General features: G+C 37.9%; 2 protein-coding genes and 1 long non-coding RNA gene across 3 annotated transcripts in view; all 3 read right to left on the reverse strand.

Moving 5' to 3' along the window:
- Positions 1 to 235: 235 nt before the first annotated feature.
- LOC128221412 (uncharacterized) lies at positions 236 to 10,475 on the reverse strand (the record flags this gene model as incomplete). The annotated part of the gene is made up of 7 exons (XM_052930023.1): positions 236 to 332; positions 1,996 to 2,119; positions 5,636 to 5,798; positions 6,264 to 6,354; positions 8,136 to 8,311; positions 9,410 to 9,564; positions 10,359 to 10,475. Coding segments are annotated over 7 exons (885 nt in total), but the record flags the coding sequence as incomplete, so codon positions are not given.
- LOC128221873 (uncharacterized) lies at positions 10,476 to 12,288 on the reverse strand. Its single transcript, XR_008259011.1, has 3 exons — positions 12,201 to 12,288; positions 11,470 to 11,543; positions 10,476 to 10,501 (listed from the first exon to the last, which is right to left on the reverse strand). It is a non-coding gene; the product is annotated as an uncharacterized LOC128221873 (long non-coding RNA).
- A 3,866-nt stretch (positions 12,289 to 16,154) lies between these two features.
- LOC128222566 (protein-glucosylgalactosylhydroxylysine glucosidase-like) overlaps positions 16,155 to 22,591 on the reverse strand; it is a 37,798-nt gene continuing 31,361 nt past the window's right edge. Inside the window, exon 12 of the mRNA XM_052931644.1 lies at positions 16,155 to 16,446. Within this exon, the coding sequence (XP_052787604.1) occupies positions 16,197 to 16,446 (250 nt within the window). The 3' untranslated portion in view covers positions 16,155 to 16,196. The remainder of the gene's footprint in view (positions 16,447 to 22,591) is intronic.

Genomic DNA, 22,591 nt, shown 5'->3' on the forward strand with positions numbered 1-22,591 from the left:
ATATCATTGAATATGATACACGAGTCTTGCAAATTGTTTACAATGAACAAAATTGGTATTGTTCATTGTTTGTAAATATTAAATCGCAAAGTAATACTTGAAAGGTGATATTTTATAAATTTCGTTGCATGAACATAAATTAAATGGGCGCACGCATTGAATATTAGTTGAAATCAACTCTCAATACGTCTATAGGAAAGACAATGTGATAAAGATGAACGAATTGGTGCAGTTTGGGCAATTTATTCCTTTTATTCAATACAAGTAATTCGACTACACAAATGCGTGTCTCGACAGAAGGCAGGCTAAGGTCACCAACGCGGGAGAAAAGCCTGGAACAAAAATTAAAGTCTTAAAGAAGAGTTACACAACGTTAATTTAATACCTTACACGCATACTAACAATTTTGCAATTTTAAATGATGAAACAGGAGTGAAACATGCATATGTTTGCTTAGAATATACAGAAATCTGGGACAAAATAGGTTGATGTTAACTACATGTATCTTGATGCTCTAGGGTTTAAGACATCTGATGTTCATGTATAGAAAGTCCTGTAACCAATGATTGAAACAAAATAGGTCAAGCGTTGCCAACCGGTTGCGATGCTGTTATACTTGTAAGGGGGACGTCTCAAGTCATTGCCAAACTGTAGTTGACCTCTGATATTCATTCTATTTGCCAATTCAATAAAGGCGATTCTATAATTATCATTTTATTGAGGAATTCTTGATAATGTTAAAATGTGCTTTCTGGTGACCCCATATCATATTGGTATATTTCAAAGAAGTAAAACTTACTGATGAAGTAAATATAAAATAAATGCTGGAACAAAAACACATTGTTGATTTTACTTTTGCAGTTCGAATATTGTTTTTTTTTATATTTCATTTGAAATCCGATGGAATTTTGAAAAGTGTCCATTTAATGAGTCCAAACAAGCCTGTTTCCAATAAATTATTTTCGGTATATTTTATATATGAATTTATTCATTTTTTAACTAATTAACCCCTTTCAAACGATACCAATATAATAAAGGATAATCAGTCGTCATAAATTTATATACATGTTTGTTTTGTCAAAGTGAACATGCATTTAAAATTCAATGTTGATGTGTTCAATAATTATCCGATGAGTTTAACCAGTCAGTATTGGAACAGGGTGTTACATTAAACAAGATCATTAAGTTTGGAGAATAACGAAAACGTATAATGAATTTAGAACGGAGTGGTTTAATCTCTCGCTTCTCACCTAGGCGACCCGGGTTCGATTCCCGGCCTAGGCGCACACCAGATTGGTTGATGTACACAAAGCCAGACATGTCGGTTTAACCCACAAAATAAGACTTCACCCTCAACATCGTGCCAAAACAGTGAATAAGCTTAAGTTAATATAGCATTCTTTATAACCGTTGTTAAATGTATAAGGTTTAAACTAATTTAAAACGTATAAAATACAACAATTAACAATTAAATAAACTACACAAATTGAGAAATAACAAGTATTACGCCTATGGCCTGCGATTATAAGAAATTGCAAGGAGGCAACGACGATGACGAGGACAATACCGACGACGAAAACAATGCCGACGACGAAGAAAGTGTCGACACTAAAAACAATGCCGACGATAAAGACAATGCGACGATGAAAACAATGCCGACGACGAAGACAATGTCGGCGACAAAGACAATGCCGACGACAAATCAAATGCCGACGACGAAGACAATGCCGACGACAAATAAATTGCCGACGACGAAGACGATGACGAAGGCAAAAACAAAGCCGACGACAAGGACAATGTCGGCTACAAAGACAATGCCGACGACGAAGACCATGCCGGCGACAAATAAAAATGCCGACGACAAAGACAATGCCGACGGCAAATAAAATGCCGACGACGATGATAAATCCGACGACGATGGTAATGCCGACGACGAAGTCATAACAATAACTCGACTTCTTTCCATGAGAAGTAGATGAACTTACAACAACTTACCAAAGCGCATGGCGGATGACGGCACGATCCTGAGATGGGATACTACACTGGCTCTCCTAAGCGGCTGCAGCGATCGTCGTCGGGAGTGACGACGGCGACGGCGACGGCGACGACTGTCACAGTTCTGGGCAATAAAACGCATATTCTTCTTTATTAAATGTTTCCTCACCGATAGTTTGGTTAAAGGGAAGCTACGATTCCTTGGTGAGACATGTTTACAAGGAGAATTATTCCCCTTTCAAGATGAGTGTTATCTTCTTGTCTTTTGTTGTTGTTTTTTACATTTTTAAAGGGACTCATTCACGTACCTTATTATTGCAATGTTTGTTTGTTTTAATTTGTTAAAATGTATTTTTAGGTAACATTTATTAACAAACACCCAAAAATAAAAAGCAAACACCCAAAAATAAAAAGCAGATACTTGGAGCAGCCTAAAATATTCGATGTTCAATAGCGTCAGTCAGCTTGACTGGGTTATTTTCAGGCAAATCTTTGTGATGTTTTATTATTAGTACAAGAATTTTATTCGCATTTCACTCAATATGATTTTCTTCCATGTAAGACCATATAAAACATGATTGAGTTCCTTTAAAAATAATTAAAGTGGTAAACATGTTTATATCATAGTCATTGTCGTTTAAAACATAAAATCCAGAAAAAATAACACTTATGTCACAATTTATGACAAAGACTTAATTGGTATATTACATATTTCACAATAATGAGAACGAGACTAATCTGAGACAATAGCCATTTAAGTCAGAATAGGATTATACATCAATACTTTACATGTTCACATCAATCGATAAATTGGTTAATCAATTAAAATTAACATTAATTTAATTTGTGAAATAAAGTAATTAAGGATGCTTTTGAATAACTATTGCACATGTTCATCAACGGAATTAAAGCATTATTTTTAATCAATTTAATTTTCATACTGTAGATATATGTATTTTATTACCTGAATTTAGTTTCTGCATAACTTGGTTTGATTTAAAGCTGCACTCTCACAATTGAAACGTTTTGACAACTTTTTTATTTTTTGTCATGGAACGAGCAATTTTTAGCTTTAGATTTCTGACAAAAATAGATCGCAGATTTTTATATTTATATTCAAAACTTGATGTTTTATGCATTTTTCCTAAACCGTTAGTAACGGTTAAAGCCATAAAACATTAATTTTCGAACGGAAATATGAAAATTTGTGATCTGATCTTTTGTCAGCAGTATTTTATTATTGGTATTTAGATATTTACGCAAAAATTTGCTCTTTCCAAGACAAAAAATAAAAAAGTTGTAAACTTGGTAAATCTGTGAGAGTGCAGCTTTAAGGATTACGGACCCTAATGGGCACTATTAACAATTTAATGGAAACTTATCTTATTCAAATATATATTATGAAAGCAACTTATTTCCAGATTTAAAACACTTTAACTTGAGATATTCATATTTGACAAGAGATGTTTGTCAAACATTATCCCCCCCCCCCCCCCCCTGAGCGCCATGTTGTCAGGATTATATGGACAATTGAATGAAATATGCATGGACAGAAATGACAGCTGATTTGTTGCTGTTTTAAGATTATGACCATTAAAGTGTGAGGATAAAGTGTGTTATGACCGTCATGACCTTTGACTCTATGAACTCAAAATCCAGAGTCATCAGCTGGTCACCAGAAACCTAAATGTCAAGTTTGAGGTCCATGGGTGCAGGCATTGTCAAGTTATCACAAGACAAGTTTTTTTCGTTCAAGGTCACTGTGACCTTGACCTTTGACCCGATGACTAAGGGGTCACCTACAAGTCAGATGCAACTCCAAGTCAAGTTTGAAGGCCATGGGTTCAGGCATTGTTGAGTTATCACTCGGACAACCTTTTACCATTCAAGATCACTGTGACCTTGACCTTTGGCTCTATGAATCCTAAAATCAATAAGGGTGATATACTGGTCAGGCTTAACATCCATGTCAAGTTTAATGATCATAGGTTCAGGCATTGTTGAGAAATAAGTGGGGGAAGATTTGTTAACTTTTTTGCGTTAAAGGTTACTGTGACATTGACCTTGGCCTGATGACCCCCAAAGTCGACAGGGGTCATCTACTGGGCAGGCCCAACCTTCATGTCAAGTTTGATGACCATAGGTCCAAGAATTGTCGAGTTTGCTTTCAAGGTCACTGTGACATTGACCTTTGACCCCTAAAATCAATAGGGGTCATCTACTGGTCAGGCCCAACCTCCATGTCAAGTTAGAGGGCCATGGGTGCAGGCATTGTTGAGTTATCACTTGGACAACCTTTTATCGTTCAAGGTCACTGTGACCTTGACCTTTGGCCCAATGACCTCTAAAATTAATAGGGACAATCTTCTGGCCAGGCTCAACCTCCAAATCAAGGTTGAGGGCCATGGGTGTAGCCATTGTCAAGTAATCATTCGGATAACCTTTTACCATTCCAGGTCACTGTGACCTTGACCTTTGGCCAAATGACCCCTTAAATCAATAGGGACCATCTTCTGGCCAGGCCCAACCTCCAAGTCAAGTTTGAGGGCCATGGGTGCAGGCATTGTCGAGTTATCACTCGGACAACCTTACCATTCCAGGTCACTGTGACCTTGACCTTTGTCCAGATGACCCCCAAAAACAATAGGGGTCATCTACTGGTCAGGCCCAACCTCCATGTTAAGTTTGAGGGTCATGGGTGCAGGCATTGTTGAGTTATCACTCGGACAAGCTTTAAAATTATTTTACCATTTAAGGTCACTGTGACCTTGACCTTTGACCCGATGACCCCCAAAATCAATAGGGGTCATCTACTGGTCAGGCCCAACCTTCATGTGAAGTTTGATGACCATATGTCCAGGAATTGTTGAGTTATCACTCGGACAAGCTTTGGTCTACCGACGGACCGACCGACCGACCGACCGACATGCCTGTGCAAAGCAATATACCCCTCTTCTTCGAAGGGGGGCATAAATATGGTACCGCCCACCCCCAACCCCAACCTCCCAACCTCGGAAAATGCAGAAAATAAAGGATTCCTATGTTACAAAACCATGTCTATATTTTATAATTATTACTGAAGAATATCCAAATATATGTTTAATACTGAGCTTTCATCACTTTAATGAAAATGAAATTCTAAAAGCTAAATTATTTTCATCTTTGTTACTCTTTATTATCATAAGTGCTTCAAAACGACAATGCCTATTTTTTCCGAAAACTAAAATCATGTGCTATTATTTTCTACTTTTTAAAAGAAATCAGTTTCAGTACAATGAAAATAAAATTGATATTAACTATCTACAACAATAAAGAAAACTAATGACCAAACAATGTTCGGGTACGGTAGGCATTGGAAATGACGTCCGTGTACTACAGACCGACTTTTATTGACCTTTAGTGGGTAAGATTTTGAATCCTTTAAGTCCATGAAGTTATTTTATAGAATTGTCAATAAGTTAAAGACTCTACAAACGGGTGATCAAAAAATTAAAGTGTTAGAAACGACGTCGTCGAAACCGGACAACGTAACCAACGTGTCAGAGGTGATTCGCAGACGACACGCACAATTTCCGAAAGATTTCCAATGATCTTGCGGCTCATTATGATACAATTATCGTAAAAGGCTATAACACCGTACCAAAGCGCACGTGGCAGACCCTGCTTTACAAATGCGAACGCTGCATACAAGTGTGACGTCATCATGGGCGATGAACTTGAACACCAGTAAGGTCGTCTTGACGGTCGACCGGCTGCCTCCGAAGGCGGAAAACGTCTGGATAAACTTAGTTGACCTTGTGCATCTAAGGAAATAAGAGAATGACATTTTGAAAACAACAAAAAAATGATATAAACAAAAAAACTAAAAGTGACTGTCACATGTGAAAACATGTGAAAGACTATCCAATGTAGATGTTTTAAGAACAAAATGCGTTCATAATTGACCTTTGACCTAGTAACCTCCAAAAGGGTGTCATCGCTGGCCATTAGCAACCTTCCATTGAAGGTACAACCATTCCATACGTTGTCCGCAGCCTAGTGACTCCCAACACAATAGTGGTCATCTACTGGTCAAGGGCAACTATCACTGAAGTTTGACATTCCTACGGAGAAAGTTGTGTGACGGACGGACATACGTTTGCACGCACGGACAGTGCGAATACTATATGCAACCGCTCAGGGGGCATACAACACTCCAAATAAATACAGATTATTGAATCTAAATTGCATTTTTTCTGCTCTGAATATCGAAATGAATTGTTTCTTACCCTGATTCGTCTGTGAGTTGGATAGAGTTGGCCCCACCCACTTCTTTGCCGCCGTAGCCTATACAATTGTAAGGCAACAGGTCGTACTGGCCTGAAAAATTGATCAATATAAAATAAAATGCTAAGTACGAAGTTAAACGAAAACTATTTTTTATTAAAAGACTACTTCTCTCAATACATGTAGTTGTGAAAAGCTGGCACCAAAAACCGAATTTCTCAAAAAAATCTTAAGCGTCCCAGATTTTAGTATCTTATTTCAAAAGCAAAAATAATTACTTGAGCTTGGATTTAAAATTTACAAAACAAAAAATACGTTAACCTGATATAACTTTTCAGAACGCCTGACAAGGCCTTAAATTGTTTGTAAATTTAGGGGGTCAACATGTAGCCACCTCCATGAATGGCGACAAGGACGACAGTAGCCAAACAAACTACGGCAGGATCGAGGCGCAAATTGGTATCCTTGACCTTTTAACAATTATATTAATATACGTCATCATCGGAAGCGACATTCGGAACACCTCGGCCATTTACCATTTAAAATAACCTTGGATGTATGCCGATACATTGGTAGTAGTTCGTTATATTTTTAAAAAAAAATGGTATTAAAAAAGTGTAGTTCTTGACATGTATTTGTATTACTAGATTTAAATTGATTGCCAATAAAGTGTTTTATTGTGTAAATGTTTAAGATTCCCAAGAGTAATGTCATTAAGTTAAACAGCTAGATTGAAATTACTGCGCGATTTATTTAAAGCGTAGTTATAAATAAAGATTTCTGACATTGTTAACCGTCCATATACATCCGAGGTTGTTTTCGATGGAAAATGGGCGAGGTGTTCCGAATGCGGAGTCGAACGGCGACAACGACGAATAAGTTAAAATACGAAATAAAGATGATGATTTTGAATGTGTATTATCAAAGGGTGAGAGAACTATATATACTTCACAACGAAGCTATCAGTTGTTTCGGCATGTTTCGATATCCATTAGATGGATCATGAGAAACGTCAAAGAAACCTAATGCAACATGTGATTTATTTCTTAGGCTGAAATATCGACAAAATTTATAAAATTGCCAAAGCCAAAAACATCCATGAAAAATAGTGTTTACTTGCCAGCAGGGCAATTTTTTTTCTTCCCATTTTGGGAAAAAGACACTAAACATTTTGGGAAAATTTGCGTTGCGAAATATGCCGAAATTGGGAAATTTTACAGTTAAAAAAGAACAAGCTTTTCAGTCTCCTGCAAATGATGAAATTATTGAATATTAGTTTTTCCCTTTCAAAAGACCTGAATCTGCTGAAAAATCAATCCTTGGGGTGTAAATTTCTATTTTAAAAAATCAGGACAGATAAGAGTTCATGCTGATCTCTGAATGTGATGAAAATCAACGATTTCTAAATTCAGTTATCCCCAAAACTTTACAGCACATAGTTTATTAGGATGTTGAATGAACCATAACAGGTTTAAAGTCTTTCATGAAAAAACTTTTAATTGGGATTTTTTTCTGATGAATGGGAAAAATATTTTTTATTTTGCTTTGAGAATGGGTCCGATAGTCGGACCCATGGGTACTATTGAAGAAGGCCTGGGGCCGTATTCAATAATGAAGAAGGCCTGGGGCCGTATTCAATAAGCATATTAGTAAATATTTTCAACAAAGTGAGAATTTAGTAATTTTTGACAACGATTATTTTAAATAGCTGCTACTTTTCATCCGATTTATTCATATACATATACTGTTTAGATCATTTTCTTGCTTATTTTCATGGTGTACAAATGAGAAAAAAAGGCAATTTTTCACTTAGTTGAAAATTGTTACGAAGATGCTTACTGAAAACGGCCCCCTGGTCATTAATAAACACTTACTTGGTCCAAGTATTTTCCATACTAGCGCTTCCCCGAGAGTGGCAACGGAGACTTCCTGTACCATGTCGGAGTCCCAAAGAGAGGATGTGAGGGTAAAGGTCGGAGTGACGGGGGGATGGGGCGTCACAGTGGTCGTCGGCCCGGTTTGCGGCGCCTTGGTCGTGGAGGCGACAATGCTGAAATGTACGTACACGATTGCCTTACGCGGCTGGAGATTTAAAATATATATAATTATATTCAAACATGTTAAAGTGACACTCTTATTCAAAATCAATTCATACACATGTATAACAAACATCAATTTTGATTGATAAACCTTTATCTACTTACTAAATAATGCCTTAATGGAAAATATGTGTTACAAGATAAGATTATAACCGTGTACTTGATTGCAGAAAGCGCAAAAATATTAAATGATTGGTGAATGCTTAAATATTTAATGTGATCTATTATAATCTCATAAGGTAGAATTTTATGAGCATTTATTTCAAATTTAACTCGGTTTCCTTCATAAAAACCATTGTTTTAGACATTTATTCATTCTTTTTGGAATATTCAAACAATATCATTAATTGTGGTAAATCTGATTTGGGAGTGAGAGTGAATCTTTAAGTGTTCAAATGTCCACTTATTTAAAGGAATGCATGTCAGTCCCTGACAGATACAGCCACCTATGGTTTAAACGGATAAAACAAAAATAGTAATAAAAATGAGACTTCAATTTTATAGATTCTTATAAACTCAAGTCCAACAGCACGTGATCTGTTTCAAATCTACATGAGAGTACACGGTTTCATTTCCGAACGTCAAGCGTTAACAGCTACGAACCAGACCATTTTGTTCATCCATTAAAGCTGCATTATCACAGATTGAACGTTTTGACAACTGTGTTATTTTTTGTCTTGAAACGAGCCAATTTTTGGGAAAATCCATGGAAAAGGCTGCTTACAAGAAAAAGGATAGAGATTTTCATATTTCCTCTCCAAAATTGATTTGCTAATTCCAAGACAAAAAAATAAAGAGTTGGAAAAAACGGTAAATCTCTGAGAGTGCAGCTTTAAACCGTTAGTAGCGGTTTAAGCCATAACACATTAATTTTTAACAGAAATATGAAAATCTGCGATCGATTTTTTTGTTAGCAATCTTTTATCATTGGTTTGCAGATATTCACGCAAAAAAATTCTCTTTTCAATACAAAAATTTAAAAAAGTGGTAAAAATGGTATATCTGTGAGAGTGCAGCTTTAAGGAAACAAGGGTGGTAGATTTTCCTACTTTGGCACTGCCAGTTCTAGCCCTGTTCCGAAGATAATACCCTCGTCGCTAATCTCCTCACACATGATGGTGGTGTACTCTGACACACCTCCTCCACCCACCACCCCACCCCCAGTGGACTTCCGGTTACTCAGGGTCAGAAGAATCTCTGCATCCTGAGGGAAAAGATGTGGAGGTTATGCATAATATCAACATGGTGAATTACTTATCGGAACGCCAGGGGCGGTATTCATAATTTATCGTAAGTAATTTCTTAACTTAAGTCAATTTTCTAAAATGATCATATTGATCAAAAAACATCATTGTTGGTTTTTTACATTATTAATTTAGTGAATGTATTTTGAATGCAAATAAAATATTAAAGATATTCTTAAGTTATTATATGAAATATTAAATAGGATACTTCACTGAAGAAAATGAGGTATAAAGTTCGGTTATGACTTAATGTTTTATGAATACTTCTCCAGAAAAAAACGGGCCTTCTTTGGTGGTGCTTAAACCAACCACCGTTCTGTGCAAACCTTGTGGCCAGAATGTGTGTTAATATGTAAGTATACAGTTTAACTATTAGCTAAAATGTGTGAATCATCTATAATTATGCAATGCATTACAAAACAGAACATGAATCAATATACAATATGATAATTAAACGGTCTCAAACATCAGGCCCCATTTTCTCGGAACTTCTTAAGCTTTATAGGCTTAAGTAGCTTATTTCAATTAGACAAAACACACTTAAATGTGATTTCGGTAAATAAAATATGTTTTATTGTGATAACCATAACAGTAATTCCCTTTTTGAAGTCTTATAACTCTTATTGAAGTTGATATAACGCGAAGTAAATGCAAAGAAAAATAGTGAGATTAGCTTAATCCTGTTATAAAGAACTTCAGAAGTTTCGAGAAACTCGGGCCTGATGTTAGTAATCATATGTGCAAAGAAGCATACCTTCGGACAGCCTGCGATGTATATTTCAGTCTTGTCATCCGACAGTGTGACGTCACAGACGGTCTGACCTGAGCCAGCGGTAGCGGAAGAGTAAACATCCGTATCGGGGTTCTCCACCGTCACTCTGCCGTCAGAAGCACAATCTGTCGAGAAAAGACCATTGCTTCAATCTATTTCATACTAGCTCATTCTCAGGTCGTCAACAACCCTTTCAAGTTCCTAGTCAACTGAGTACACTATTTAGATAGTGTGTGTATTGTAAATAGAAAGGATGTTCTCTCTTCTTTCCCATTTTTGGGTGCGTGCGTGCGTGCGTGCGTGCGTGCGTGCGTGCGTGTGTGTTTTAATTAGTTGTGTGTACTTTCTTTTATAATCATTAAATATGCAAAATAGTTGAGTGCACTTCTTGTTTTCATTAATTACTGAAGTAAATTCTTGCTTTTAAATAAACTTAATATATATATACATACATATATATTATATACCACTCTTATCAATGAGAGGACATACTGACATTTAAAACTGGTTATACCGGTATTTTTTCTGAAAAGGATACATAAATAATAATCATCGACATTGATTTATAATAAAGAAATAAATAATAGGTACAATTGCATAATGTTATATTATTATATACATTATTTAACATTTTGAACCATGCTAGAATGAAAGGTTGTAACATCGTTTCATTAAGTAATTGAATAATAGCTTTTCGATGAATTGCGACCAAGTACTAGACTATAGTAAAGTGTCAATTTTGAGAGGGCAAGTCACGATCGCATTAGTGACAGGCCGACTCCTATACCACCAATCGTAACAACTCGGTAATCTCCGGCAAACTTCGGGTTGGATAATGGCCGAGGTGTTCCGATTGGTATACCGCTAAACTATATCGCTTTAAGGGAGCATTGCGGGTGAACCATTTTAAGTGTATACGTATCTAGCAAAAGTTATCGTTTATAAATGAAGTTTGTCCTTAAAAGGGCAAATGGGTGAAGTGTATATATACGACGTGGCAGGTTCAGATTCGCGTTAAATCTGGGTGTACGATTATTGGTCCTAGGTTGAATGAAGCGTAGCTTGATTCCTGCTTATACATGTATATGCTTACCATATGTGAGGGCGAGTTCTGCTTGGAAAGTCACCAACACATTCCTTAACAGCAGGAACATAATGCATGTACACCTGAAATAGAAAATAGAATCGATTAGGACTTCATTATATGCAATTCAAATATATCAGATTTTCTGGGCTACCATTAATGTTAACCTTGACACAGATAAAATGGCGAAGGCAATCGGATCTCCTCGGCCATTTTTAATCGAAATCAACCGCGGATTCAAATGGACGGTTAACAATGTCATAATTATTTAAATTTAACTTCTATGAACAGAAAAATATCAAATTCATACAAAGGAACGTATACGAAAGATGTATCATACGTATAAAATATATTTCAAGTAGTATAGAAAATACGTGATTATGTAGGCAACAGTACCACTAGCGGATCCAAGGGTGGCAGACCCATTACTGGCTCTCATACTGTCCAAGTGACATGTTTTATTAACAATATGGTAGAACAAGTATGCATAAATTACACTTTAATTGTTTTATACAAATAGCAAAATGTTCCTGTAGGAGGACCCCACCTCCACCCCATCTCCCTTACCAAGTTTAGAGCATGTTCTTTCCGGTTTCTGAGGGAGAGCACGCCATAACGTAAAACTGTTAAACCTAGACTCGCCCTTTAGCACAACCGTACAAATGAACAAAGTCAGTCATATTGCATATTCCATCACTGTGCTATTTAACATTTAATAAACAAATAAAAGCAAAACTTACCATTTGTGCCACATTTTCACAAAATATGTTTTCGTACTTCCCGTGTTTTGACTGATTGAATATGTATAACTCTGTTATTAGCTCCGCATTATCCCTTAGTTTTGCCACACATGCTATCCGCTGTCCCACATATAAGCTCGGCACGAAAATCTCGTGTTAGTAAAAGAACTCATGCGAGAAAAACGTGGTCAATAAAGTTAAAAGGCAAAGGCAAATATTGTACGTTTCTCAGACACCTATTTTAGAAAAAAGGCCAGGTCCACCAGTTTGTGTCATTGGGCAAACCAACTCTCTTGCGGTTTCAAATAGAGTTGTACTGCATCAGCGCAAAGATGTTCTTGTTGTTTTTAGTTTTGTTGTTTTGTTGTTTTTGTTGTTGTTTGTTTGTTTGTTTTGTTTGTTTGTTTGTTGTTGTTGTTGTTGTTTTGTTTTGTTTGTTTGTTTGTTTGTTTGTTTGTTTGTTTGTTTGTTTGTTTGTTTGTTTGTTTGTTTGTTTGTTTGTTTGTTTGTTTGTTTGTTTGTTTGTTTGTTTGTTTGTTTGTTTGTTTGTTTGTTTGTTTGTCAACTTAAAGAAATATTATCAACGACACCCTGACAGATCAACCGTACTGAATCATGTAGAACAATTTTCAACATCGGTCGGTACGAGTTTTAACTAGCCAAATGACGTTCAAGAGTTGAATTCTAAACTAGTCACACAATACGAAAGTTTGAAACTACCAAACAAGGGTATCACAAGCGGATTACAACGTTCTTTTGTTAATGTTTGTCGAAAGGGGGCAGAACTTCTCAACATTTTAAGGTCAGAGTTATCGGCCTTGTGCGTATGAACCATTCCATTTTCAGACATTTAATAACAGGAACTCGTTCACTGATTAATTGTGGTATATATTAATTGGTTCATACCGAATATTTTTAGTTGCTTTTATGACAAACAACAAACAACATACTATTAAACGCATAAAGTCTTTTGAACAGAATTCTAAATTCATTCAATTTTCAATAGCGTTATTAGCCTTTCTCGGCAAAATGAAGCATTTCTGTCAATTTTTAGATATGTGTTAACAAAATAGCTTATTTCATTTTTGATGATGTTTTATACGTGTTTTTGTTTACATTTTACTTGAAATGATTATATTTTATAGCTGACACTATAAATCATGAACAAGTCTCTTTAAGTAACACCTATGCAAGGATTATAATAGTTTCTTTCCAGGAGGTCAGCACTTAGTAACTTGAGGCCACCACTTAGTAACTTGTGGCCACCACTTAGTAACTTGAGGCCACAACTTAGTAACTTGAGGCCACCACTTAGTAACTTGTGGCCACCACTTAGTAACTTGAGGCCACCACTTAGTAACTTGAGGCCACCACTTAGTAACTTGAGGCCACCACTAAGTAACTTGTGGCCACCACTTAGTAACTTGAGGCCACCACTTAGTAACTTGAGGCCACCATTTAGTAACTTGTGGCCACCACTTAGTAACTTGAGGCCACCACTTAGTAACTTGAGGCCACCACTTAGTAACTTGAGGCCACCACTTAGTAACTTGAGGCCACCACTTAGTAACTTGTGGCCACAACTTAGTAACTTGAGGCCACCACTTAGTAACTTGAGAACACCACTAAGTAACTTGTGGCCACCACTTAGTAACTTGTGGCCACCACTTAATAACTTGAGGCCACCACATAGTAACTTGTAACCATCACTTAGTGACTTGAGGCCACAACTTAGTAACTTGTGGCCACCACTTAGGACACAACTAAGTAACTTGTGGCCACCACTTAGTAACTTGAGGCCACCACTTAGTAACTTGAGGCCACCACTTAGTAACTTATTAACTTGAGGTCACCACTTAGTAACTTGTGGCCACAACTTAGTAACTTGTGGCCACCACTTAGTAACTTGAGGTCACCACTTAGTGACTTGAGGCCACCACTTAGTAACTTGTGGCCACAACTTAGTAACTGTGGCCACAACTTAGTAACTTGAGGTCACCACTTAGTGACTTGAGGCCACCACTCTTAGTAACTTATTAACTTGAGGTCACCACTTAGTAACTTGTGGCCACCACTTAGTAACTTGAGGTCACCACTTAGTGACTTGAGGCCACCACTTAGTAACTTGTGGCCACAACTTAGTAACTGTGGCCACAACTTAGTAACTTGAGGTCACCACTTAGTGACTTGAGGCCACCACTCTTAGTAACTTATTAACTTGAGGTCACCACTTAGTAACTTGTGGCCACAACTTAGTAACTGTGGCCACAACGTAGTTTAGCCAATCAAAACAGCTGATTCATCTTTGAGTCTTTATGGCTTTTACTGTTGATAGTATGGTACTATGGATACCCCGGATATTTCCTGTACATACCGGCTTTATTTTGTCCTGATGGAAGTAACAGGGAAAAGAAAGAGGATGGAATGCTGTCATGGTGGCGAGTCATGGTTATGGACATGGATGATAAACTCAAATCTAACGATCAATCCATTCCCCAAGCATCGTTGTCGCATAACTCTGTAACCATGAGTACGTCTAGAATGTTCGCTCGTGTTGACAACGAAGTCACAAACAGAACGAGCGTCACTGTATTAACGTCAACGATCTAAGTGCTCTGTGCAAATGACGTAAACTAATTTGAATTATATGACTTTTTCTCAAAACGGTTAAAATATTAGCATAAGAAATGCCTTCCTGAAAGTAATCTGATATAAGGCTTTCCCTGTCTACGCCCTTTTTATTCACTTTTGCTAGGTACGAATGGCGTTTTAGTACCAGGGTTGCTAACTGTATAATTACAATAAAACGGCAAAGGTGAAACGATGATGTTTTGATTGAATAAACGAAGTCGTGGCCACACGTTTCTAAGTTGTGACCACGATTTAATAAGTTGTGGACATAAGTTACTCAGTTGTGGCCACAAGTTACTCAGTTGTGGCCACACGTTTCTAAGTTGTGGCGACGATTTAATAAGTTGTGGCCACAAGTTACTCAGTTGTGGCCACACGTTTCTAAGTTGTGGCGACGATTTAATAAGTTGTGGCCACAAGTTACTCAGTTGTGGCCACACGTTTCTAAGTTGTGGCGACGATTTAATAAGTTTTGGCCTCAAGTTACTAAGTTGTGGCCATAATATAAACAAAGTGTTGCGAATGTCACCTCCGTGCCACTGTTTTTTGAGTACACCAGAGCCCGTTTCAATCTTAATTCAATAAACTTCATGAATGTCATATTCTTTAGTTTCTTAAATTTGTTTTTTATTTTAGATACTAGTACTTGCTTATCCTCAATCCACTAAAATATTTTTTTTATGTAGGAAAATAAGTAACTTTGACACTTAAATAATTATAATTTACGAACAAAATCGATAGATCGTGGTAGTTAATAAGTAATGGCTTATTTAATTGTCATATGGATGTACAACACGTGTACTAAGTACTAAGTTTCAAGTGAAAAACTTACATCAAAGACACCCTTGTTGACTTTCGAATCTGTTCTGCTCGGGAAGTTAAATAGAACACTTGTGCTCTGCAGTATTTCTAACAAGATTTGAGGCAACTGGTTTAGCTGTTACGTACTTGGTTGTATCTTAGATATATGAGCATACCAACTATTTCAGGTTTAAAAATTAACAACGATGCCGTTAACCCCGTTATTAACGTCATCATTGTTTACTTTCATATCTGTTCTGCTCAGGAAGTTTAATAGAAACAGGAGTTTTTCTACGAAGATCTGTTGCAACTGTTTCATGTGAACTGATAGCATTTAAATATATGATCATATCATCAACTATTTCACGTTAAATATAAACAACTTAACTTTGTCGCTAATCACGTCGTTAACTTTAACAAAGTTCTGAACGAGCGGCCAATTGTGGTATACACCCATGACACTGCATGTGATTCTTTTGCGATACATTTCGATTCGAATCATATTAACTACCAAATCTCAAATTCAAGTTTGAAGTTTTTATTATATGGCAAAAAGTACATGTTTTATCCAACTATTTCCACCGGTACATTCACCCCGAACTGTCCAATGGGTAATTTTAAGGTCTGGTAACTGCTAATAGCCAGCGGCTGGCTAGGCAAGTCCACAGGAACGCCAGGTCTCAAAGGAATTATCTCCCTTGTTAGCGATGTGTAGAGATAGAGTTGTCGCCCATGAGATGTTCGGACAACCTTGGTGATTCTGTCATCACAGGAAATGTCCAAACTGTTTCCAAGGTAATCGAGTCCCACGATGCTGAGAAAGATAAGAAATTTAGTATTTATAGACGGCAAACAACTACTACATTTAGGCTTTCTCAACGGCCTATCAAGTGTAGTTCAGTCTCATTTGTAGAGGTATAAGGTATAAACAAAATCGCAAACAATATCATCTAACCAAATAATAAAAAAAGAAGTAACGATAGAGCTTTTAAGATAAAAGGCTCAAATTTTCAAGTTGTTCTCGACTACCATGTTATATTATAAGAGCAAAGAGACTATAACTTTACTAACAGACGAGCTTTTATGGAATAGTGTTACCTTGGAAATAGTCTGTGTTTTTATTTGAGCACAGATGTTTTCTAAAAAAGGGAATATTATTTTATACAAGGTTTTTTTCTTTCATTACTTTTATTTGATTTACTGCGATATTGGCATCTTTCAGCGAACGCTTGACAAAGAGTTCTTTAGAAAGAAACGTTTCAAATCCAGATAAATCTACTGATTGTGAGGAATAACATTTATTGCTTCTTATATTTATAAAGCTGTGTGAAGTTAGCTAAACATACGACATTGGACATTCAAAATCGAATGTTGTGCTGGCACGACATTGGACATTGGACATTCAAAAATGAATGTCGTGCTGGCACGACATTCATTTTTGAATGTCCAATGTCCAATGTCGTGCCAGCACGACTTTCGATTTTGAATGTCCAATGTCGTGACAGCACAACATTCGATTTTGAATGTCCAATGTCGTGCTAGCACGATATTCATTTTTTAAATCCCATTGTCCAATGTCGTGCTGGCAGGATATTCATTTTTGAATGTCCAATGTCCAATGTCGTTCCAGCACTACAGTCAATTTTGAATGTCCAATGTCCAATGTCGTGCCAGCACGACATTCATTTTTGAATGTCCAATGTCCAATGTCGTGCCAGCACGACTTTCGATTTTGAATGTCCAATGTCCAATGTCGTGACAGCACAACATTCGATTTTGAATGTCCAATGTCGTGCTAGCACGATATTCATTTTTTAAATCCCATTGTCCAATGTCGTGCTGGCAGGACATTCATTTTTGAATGTCCAATGTCCAATGTCGTTCCAGCACTACAGTCAATTTTGAATGTCCAATGTCCAATGTCGTGCCAGCACAACATTCTATTTTGAATGTCCAATGTCCAATGTCGTGCCAGCTCAACATTCGATTTTGAATGTCAACTGTCAAATGTCGTTCCAGCACAACATTCGATTTTGAATGTCCAATGTCCAATGTCGTGTGAGCACGACATTTATTTTTTCAATCCAAATGTCCAATGTCGTGCTAGCACGACATTATTTTTGAATGTCCAATGTCGTGCCAGCACGACTTTCGATTTTGAATGTCCAATGTCCAATGTCGTGACAGCACAACATTCTATTTTGAATGTCCACTGTCGTGCTAGCACGACATTCATTTTTTAAATCCCATTGTCCAATGTCGTGCTGGCACGACATTCATTTTTGAATGTCCAATGTCCAATGTCGTTCCAGCACGACAGTCAATTTTGAATGTCCAATATCCAATGTCGTGCCAGCACAACATTCGATTTTGAATGTCCAATGTCCAATGTCGTGCCAGCACAACATTCGATTTTGAATGTCCAATGTCCAATGTCGTGCTAGCACGACATTCATTTTCGAAATCCCAATGTTCAATGTCCAATGTCGTGCCAGCACGACATTCATTTTCGAAATCCCAGTGTCCAATGTAAAATGTCGTGCCAGCACAACATTCCTTTTCGAAATCCCAATGTCCAATGTCCAATGTCGTGCTGGCACGACTTACACTTTTGAATGTCCAATGTCCAATGTCGTTCCAGCACAACATTTGATTTTGAATGTCCAATGTCAGCACAACATTCGATTTTGAATGTCCAATGTCCAATGTCGTGCCAGCACAACATTCCTTTTCGAAATCCCAATGTCCAATGTCGTGCTGGCACGACTTTCACTTTTGAATGTCCAATGTCCAATGTCGTGCCAGCACAACATTCGATTTTGAATGTCCAATGTCCAATGTCGTGCCAGCACAACATTCCTTTTCGAAATCCCAATGTCCATTGTCTAATGTCGTGCTGGCACGACTTTCACTTTTGAATGTCCAATGTCCAGTGTCGTGCCATCACAACATTTGATTTTGAATGTCCAATGTCAGCACAACATTCGATTTTGAATGTCCAATGTCCAATGTCGTGCCAGCACAACATTCCTTTTCGAAATCCAAATGTCCAATGTCGTGCTGGCACGACTTTCACTTTTGAATGTCCAATGTCCAATGTCGTGCCAGCACAACATTCGAGTTTGAATGTCCAATGTCCAATGTCGTGCCAGCACAACATTCCTTTTCGAAATCCCAATGTCCATTGTCTAATGTCGTGCTGGCACGACTTTCACTTTTGAATGTCCAATGTCCAGTGTCGTGCCAGCACAACATTCGATTTTGAATGTCCAATGTCCAATGTCGTGCCAGCACAACATTCGATTTTGAATGTCCAATGTCGTGCTAGCACGACATTCATTTTCGAAATCCCAATGTCCAATGTCGTGCCAGCACAACATTCTATTTTAAATGTCCAATGTCCAATGCCGTGCTAGCACGACTATCACTTTTATATGTCCAATTTCCAATGTCGTGCGAGCTCAACATTCGATTTTGAATGTCCAATGTCCAAAGTCGTGCCATCACAACATTCGATTTTGAATGTACAATGTCCAATGTCGTGCCAGCACAACATTCCTTTTCGAAATCCCAATGTCCAATGTCGTGCTGGCATGACATTCATTTTTGAATGTCCAATGTCCAATGTCGTGCCAGCACGACTTTCGATTTTGAATGTCCAATGTCGTGACAGCACAACATTCGATTTTGAATGTCCAATGTCGTGCTAGCACGATATTCATTTTTTAAATCCCATTGTCCAATGTCGTGCTGGCAGGATATTCATTTTTGAATGTCCAATGTCCAATGTCGTTCCAGCACTACAGTCAATTTTGAATGTCCAATGTCCAATGTCGTGCCAGCACGACATTCATTTTTGAATGTCCAATGTCCAATGTCGTGCCAGCACGACTTTCGATTTTGAATGTCCAATGTCCAATGTCGTGACAGCACAACATTCGATTTTGAATGTCCAATGTCGTGCTAGCACGATATTCATTTTTTAAATCCCATTGTCCAATGTCGTGCTGGCAGGACATTCATTTTTGAATGTCCAATGTCCAATGTCGTTCCAGCACTACAGTCAATTTTGAATGTCCAATGTCCAATGTCGTGCCAGCACAACATTCTATTTTGAATGTCCAATGTCCAATGTCGTGCCAGCTCAACATTCGATTTTGAATGTCAACTGTCAAATGTCGTTCCAGCACAACATTCGATTTTGAATGTCCAATGTCCAATGTCGTGTGAGCACGACATTTATTTTTTCAATCCAAATGTCCAATGTCGTGCTAGCACGACATTATTTTTGAATGTCCAATGTCGTGCCAGCACGACTTTCGATTTTGAATGTCCAATGTCCAATGTCGTGACAGCACAACATTCTATTTTGAATGTCCACTGTCGTGCTAGCACGACATTCATTTTTTAAATCCCATTGTCCAATGTCGTGCTGGCACGACATTCATTTTTGAATGTCCAATGTCCAATGTCGTTCCAGCACGACAGTCAATTTTGAATGTCCAATATCCAATGTCGTGCCAGCACAACATTCGATTTTGAATGTCCAATGTCCAATGTCGTGCCAGCACAACATTCGATTTTGAATGTCCAATGTCCAATGTCGTGCTAGCACGACATTCATTTTCGAAATCCCAATGTTCAATGTCCAATGTCGTGCCAGCACGACATTCATTTTCGAAATCCCAGTGTCCAATGTAAAATGTCGTGCCAGCACAACATTCCTTTTCGAAATCCCAATGTCCAATGTCCAATGTCGTGCTGGCACGACTTACACTTTTGAATGTCCAATGTCCAATGTCGTGCCAGCACAACATTTGATTTTGAATGTCCAATGTCAGCACAACATTCGATTTTGAATGTCCAATGTCCAATGTCGTGCCAGCACAACATTCCTTTTCGAAATCCCAATGTCCAATGTCGTGCTGGCACGACTTTCACTTTTGAATGTCCAATGTCCAATGTCGTGCCAGCACAACATTCGATTTTGAATGTCCAATGTCCAATGTCGTGCCAGCACAACATTCCTTTTCGAAATCCCAATGTCCATTGTCTAATGTCGTGCTGGCACGACTTTCACTTTTGAATGTCCAATGTCCAGTGTCGTGCCATCACAACATTTGATTTTGAATGTCCAATGTCAGCACAACATTCGATTTTGAATGTCCAATGTCCAATGTCGTGCCAGCACAACATTCCTTTTCGAAATCCAAATGTCCAATGTCGTGCTGGCACGACTTTCACTTTTGAATGTCCAATGTCCAATGTCGTGCCAGCACAACATTCGAGTTTGAATGTCCAATGTCCAATGTCGTGCCAGCACAACATTCCTTTTCGAAATCCCAATGTCCATTGTCTAATGTCGTGCTGGCACGACTTTCACTTTTGAATGTCCAATGTCCAGTGTCGTGCCAGCACAACATTCGATTTTGAATGTCCAATGTCCAATGTCGTGCCAGCACAACATTCGATTTTGAATGTCCAATGTCGTGCTAGCACGACATTCATTTTCGAAATCCCAATGTCCAATGTCGTGCCAGCACAACATTCTATTTTAAATGTCCAATGTCCAATGCCGTGCTAGCACGACTATCACTTTTATATGTCCAATTTCCAATGTCGTGCCAGCTCAACATTCGATTTTGAATGTCCAATGTCCAAAGTCGTGCCATCACAACATTCGATTTTGAATGTACAATGTCCAATGTCGTGCCAGCACAACATTCCTTTTCGAAATCCCAATGTCCAATGTCGTGCTGGCATGACATTCATTTTTGAATGTCCAATGTCCAATGTCGTGCCAGCACGACTTTCGATTTTGAATGTCCAATGTCGTGACAGCACAACATTCGATTTTGAATGTCCAATGTCGTGCTAGCACGATATTCATTTTTTAAATCCCATTGTCCAATGTCGTGCTGGCAGGATATTCATTTTTGAATGTCCAATGTCCAATGTCGTTCCAGCACTACAGTCAATTTTGAATGTCCAATGTCCAATGTCGTGCCAGCACGACATTCATTTTTGAATGTCCAATGTCCAATGTCGTGCCAGCACGACTTTCGATTTTGAATGTCCAATGTCCAATGTCGTGACAGCACAACATTCGATTTTGAATGTCCAATGTCGTGCTAGCACGATATTCATTTTTTAAATCCCATTGTCCAATGTCGTGCTGGCAGGACATTCATTTTTGAATGTCCAATGTCCAATGTCGTTCCAGCACTACAGTCAATTTTGAATGTCCAATGTCCAATGTCGTGCCAGCACAACATTCTATTTTGAATGTCCAATGTCGTGCCAGCTCAACATTCGATTTTGAATGTCAACTGTCAAATGTCGTTCCAGCACAACATTCGATTTTGAATGTCCAATGTCCAATGTCGTGTGAGCACGACATTTATTTTTTCAATCCAAATGTCCAATGTCGTGCTAGCACGACATTATTTTTGAATGTCCAATGTCGTGCCAGCACGACTTTCGATTTTGAATGTCCAATGTCCAATGTCGTGACAGCACAACATTCTATTTTGAATGTCCACTGTCGTGCTAGCACGACATTCATTTTTTAAATCCCATTGTCCAATGTCGTGCTGGCACGACATTCATTTTTGAATGTCCAATGTCCAATGTCGTTCCAGCACGACAGTCAATTTTGAATGTCCAATATCCAATGTCGTGCCAGCACAACATTCGATTTTGAATGTCCAATGTCCAATGTCGTGCCAGCACAACATTCGATTTTGAATGTCCAATGTCCAATGTCGTGCTAGCACGACATTCATTTTCGAAATCCCAATGTTCAATGTCCAATGTCGTGCCAGCACGACATTCATTTTCGAAATCCCAGTGTCCAATGTAAAATGTCGTGCCAGCACAACATTCCTTTTCGAAATCCCAATGTCCAATGTCCAATGTCGTGCTGGCACGACTTACACTTTTGAATGTCCAATGTCCAA

The sequence above is a fragment of the Mya arenaria genome, chromosome 16 (assembly GCF_026914265.1).
Source record: "Mya arenaria isolate MELC-2E11 chromosome 16, ASM2691426v1".
Taxonomy (NCBI): domain Eukaryota; kingdom Metazoa; phylum Mollusca; class Bivalvia; order Myida; family Myidae; genus Mya; species Mya arenaria.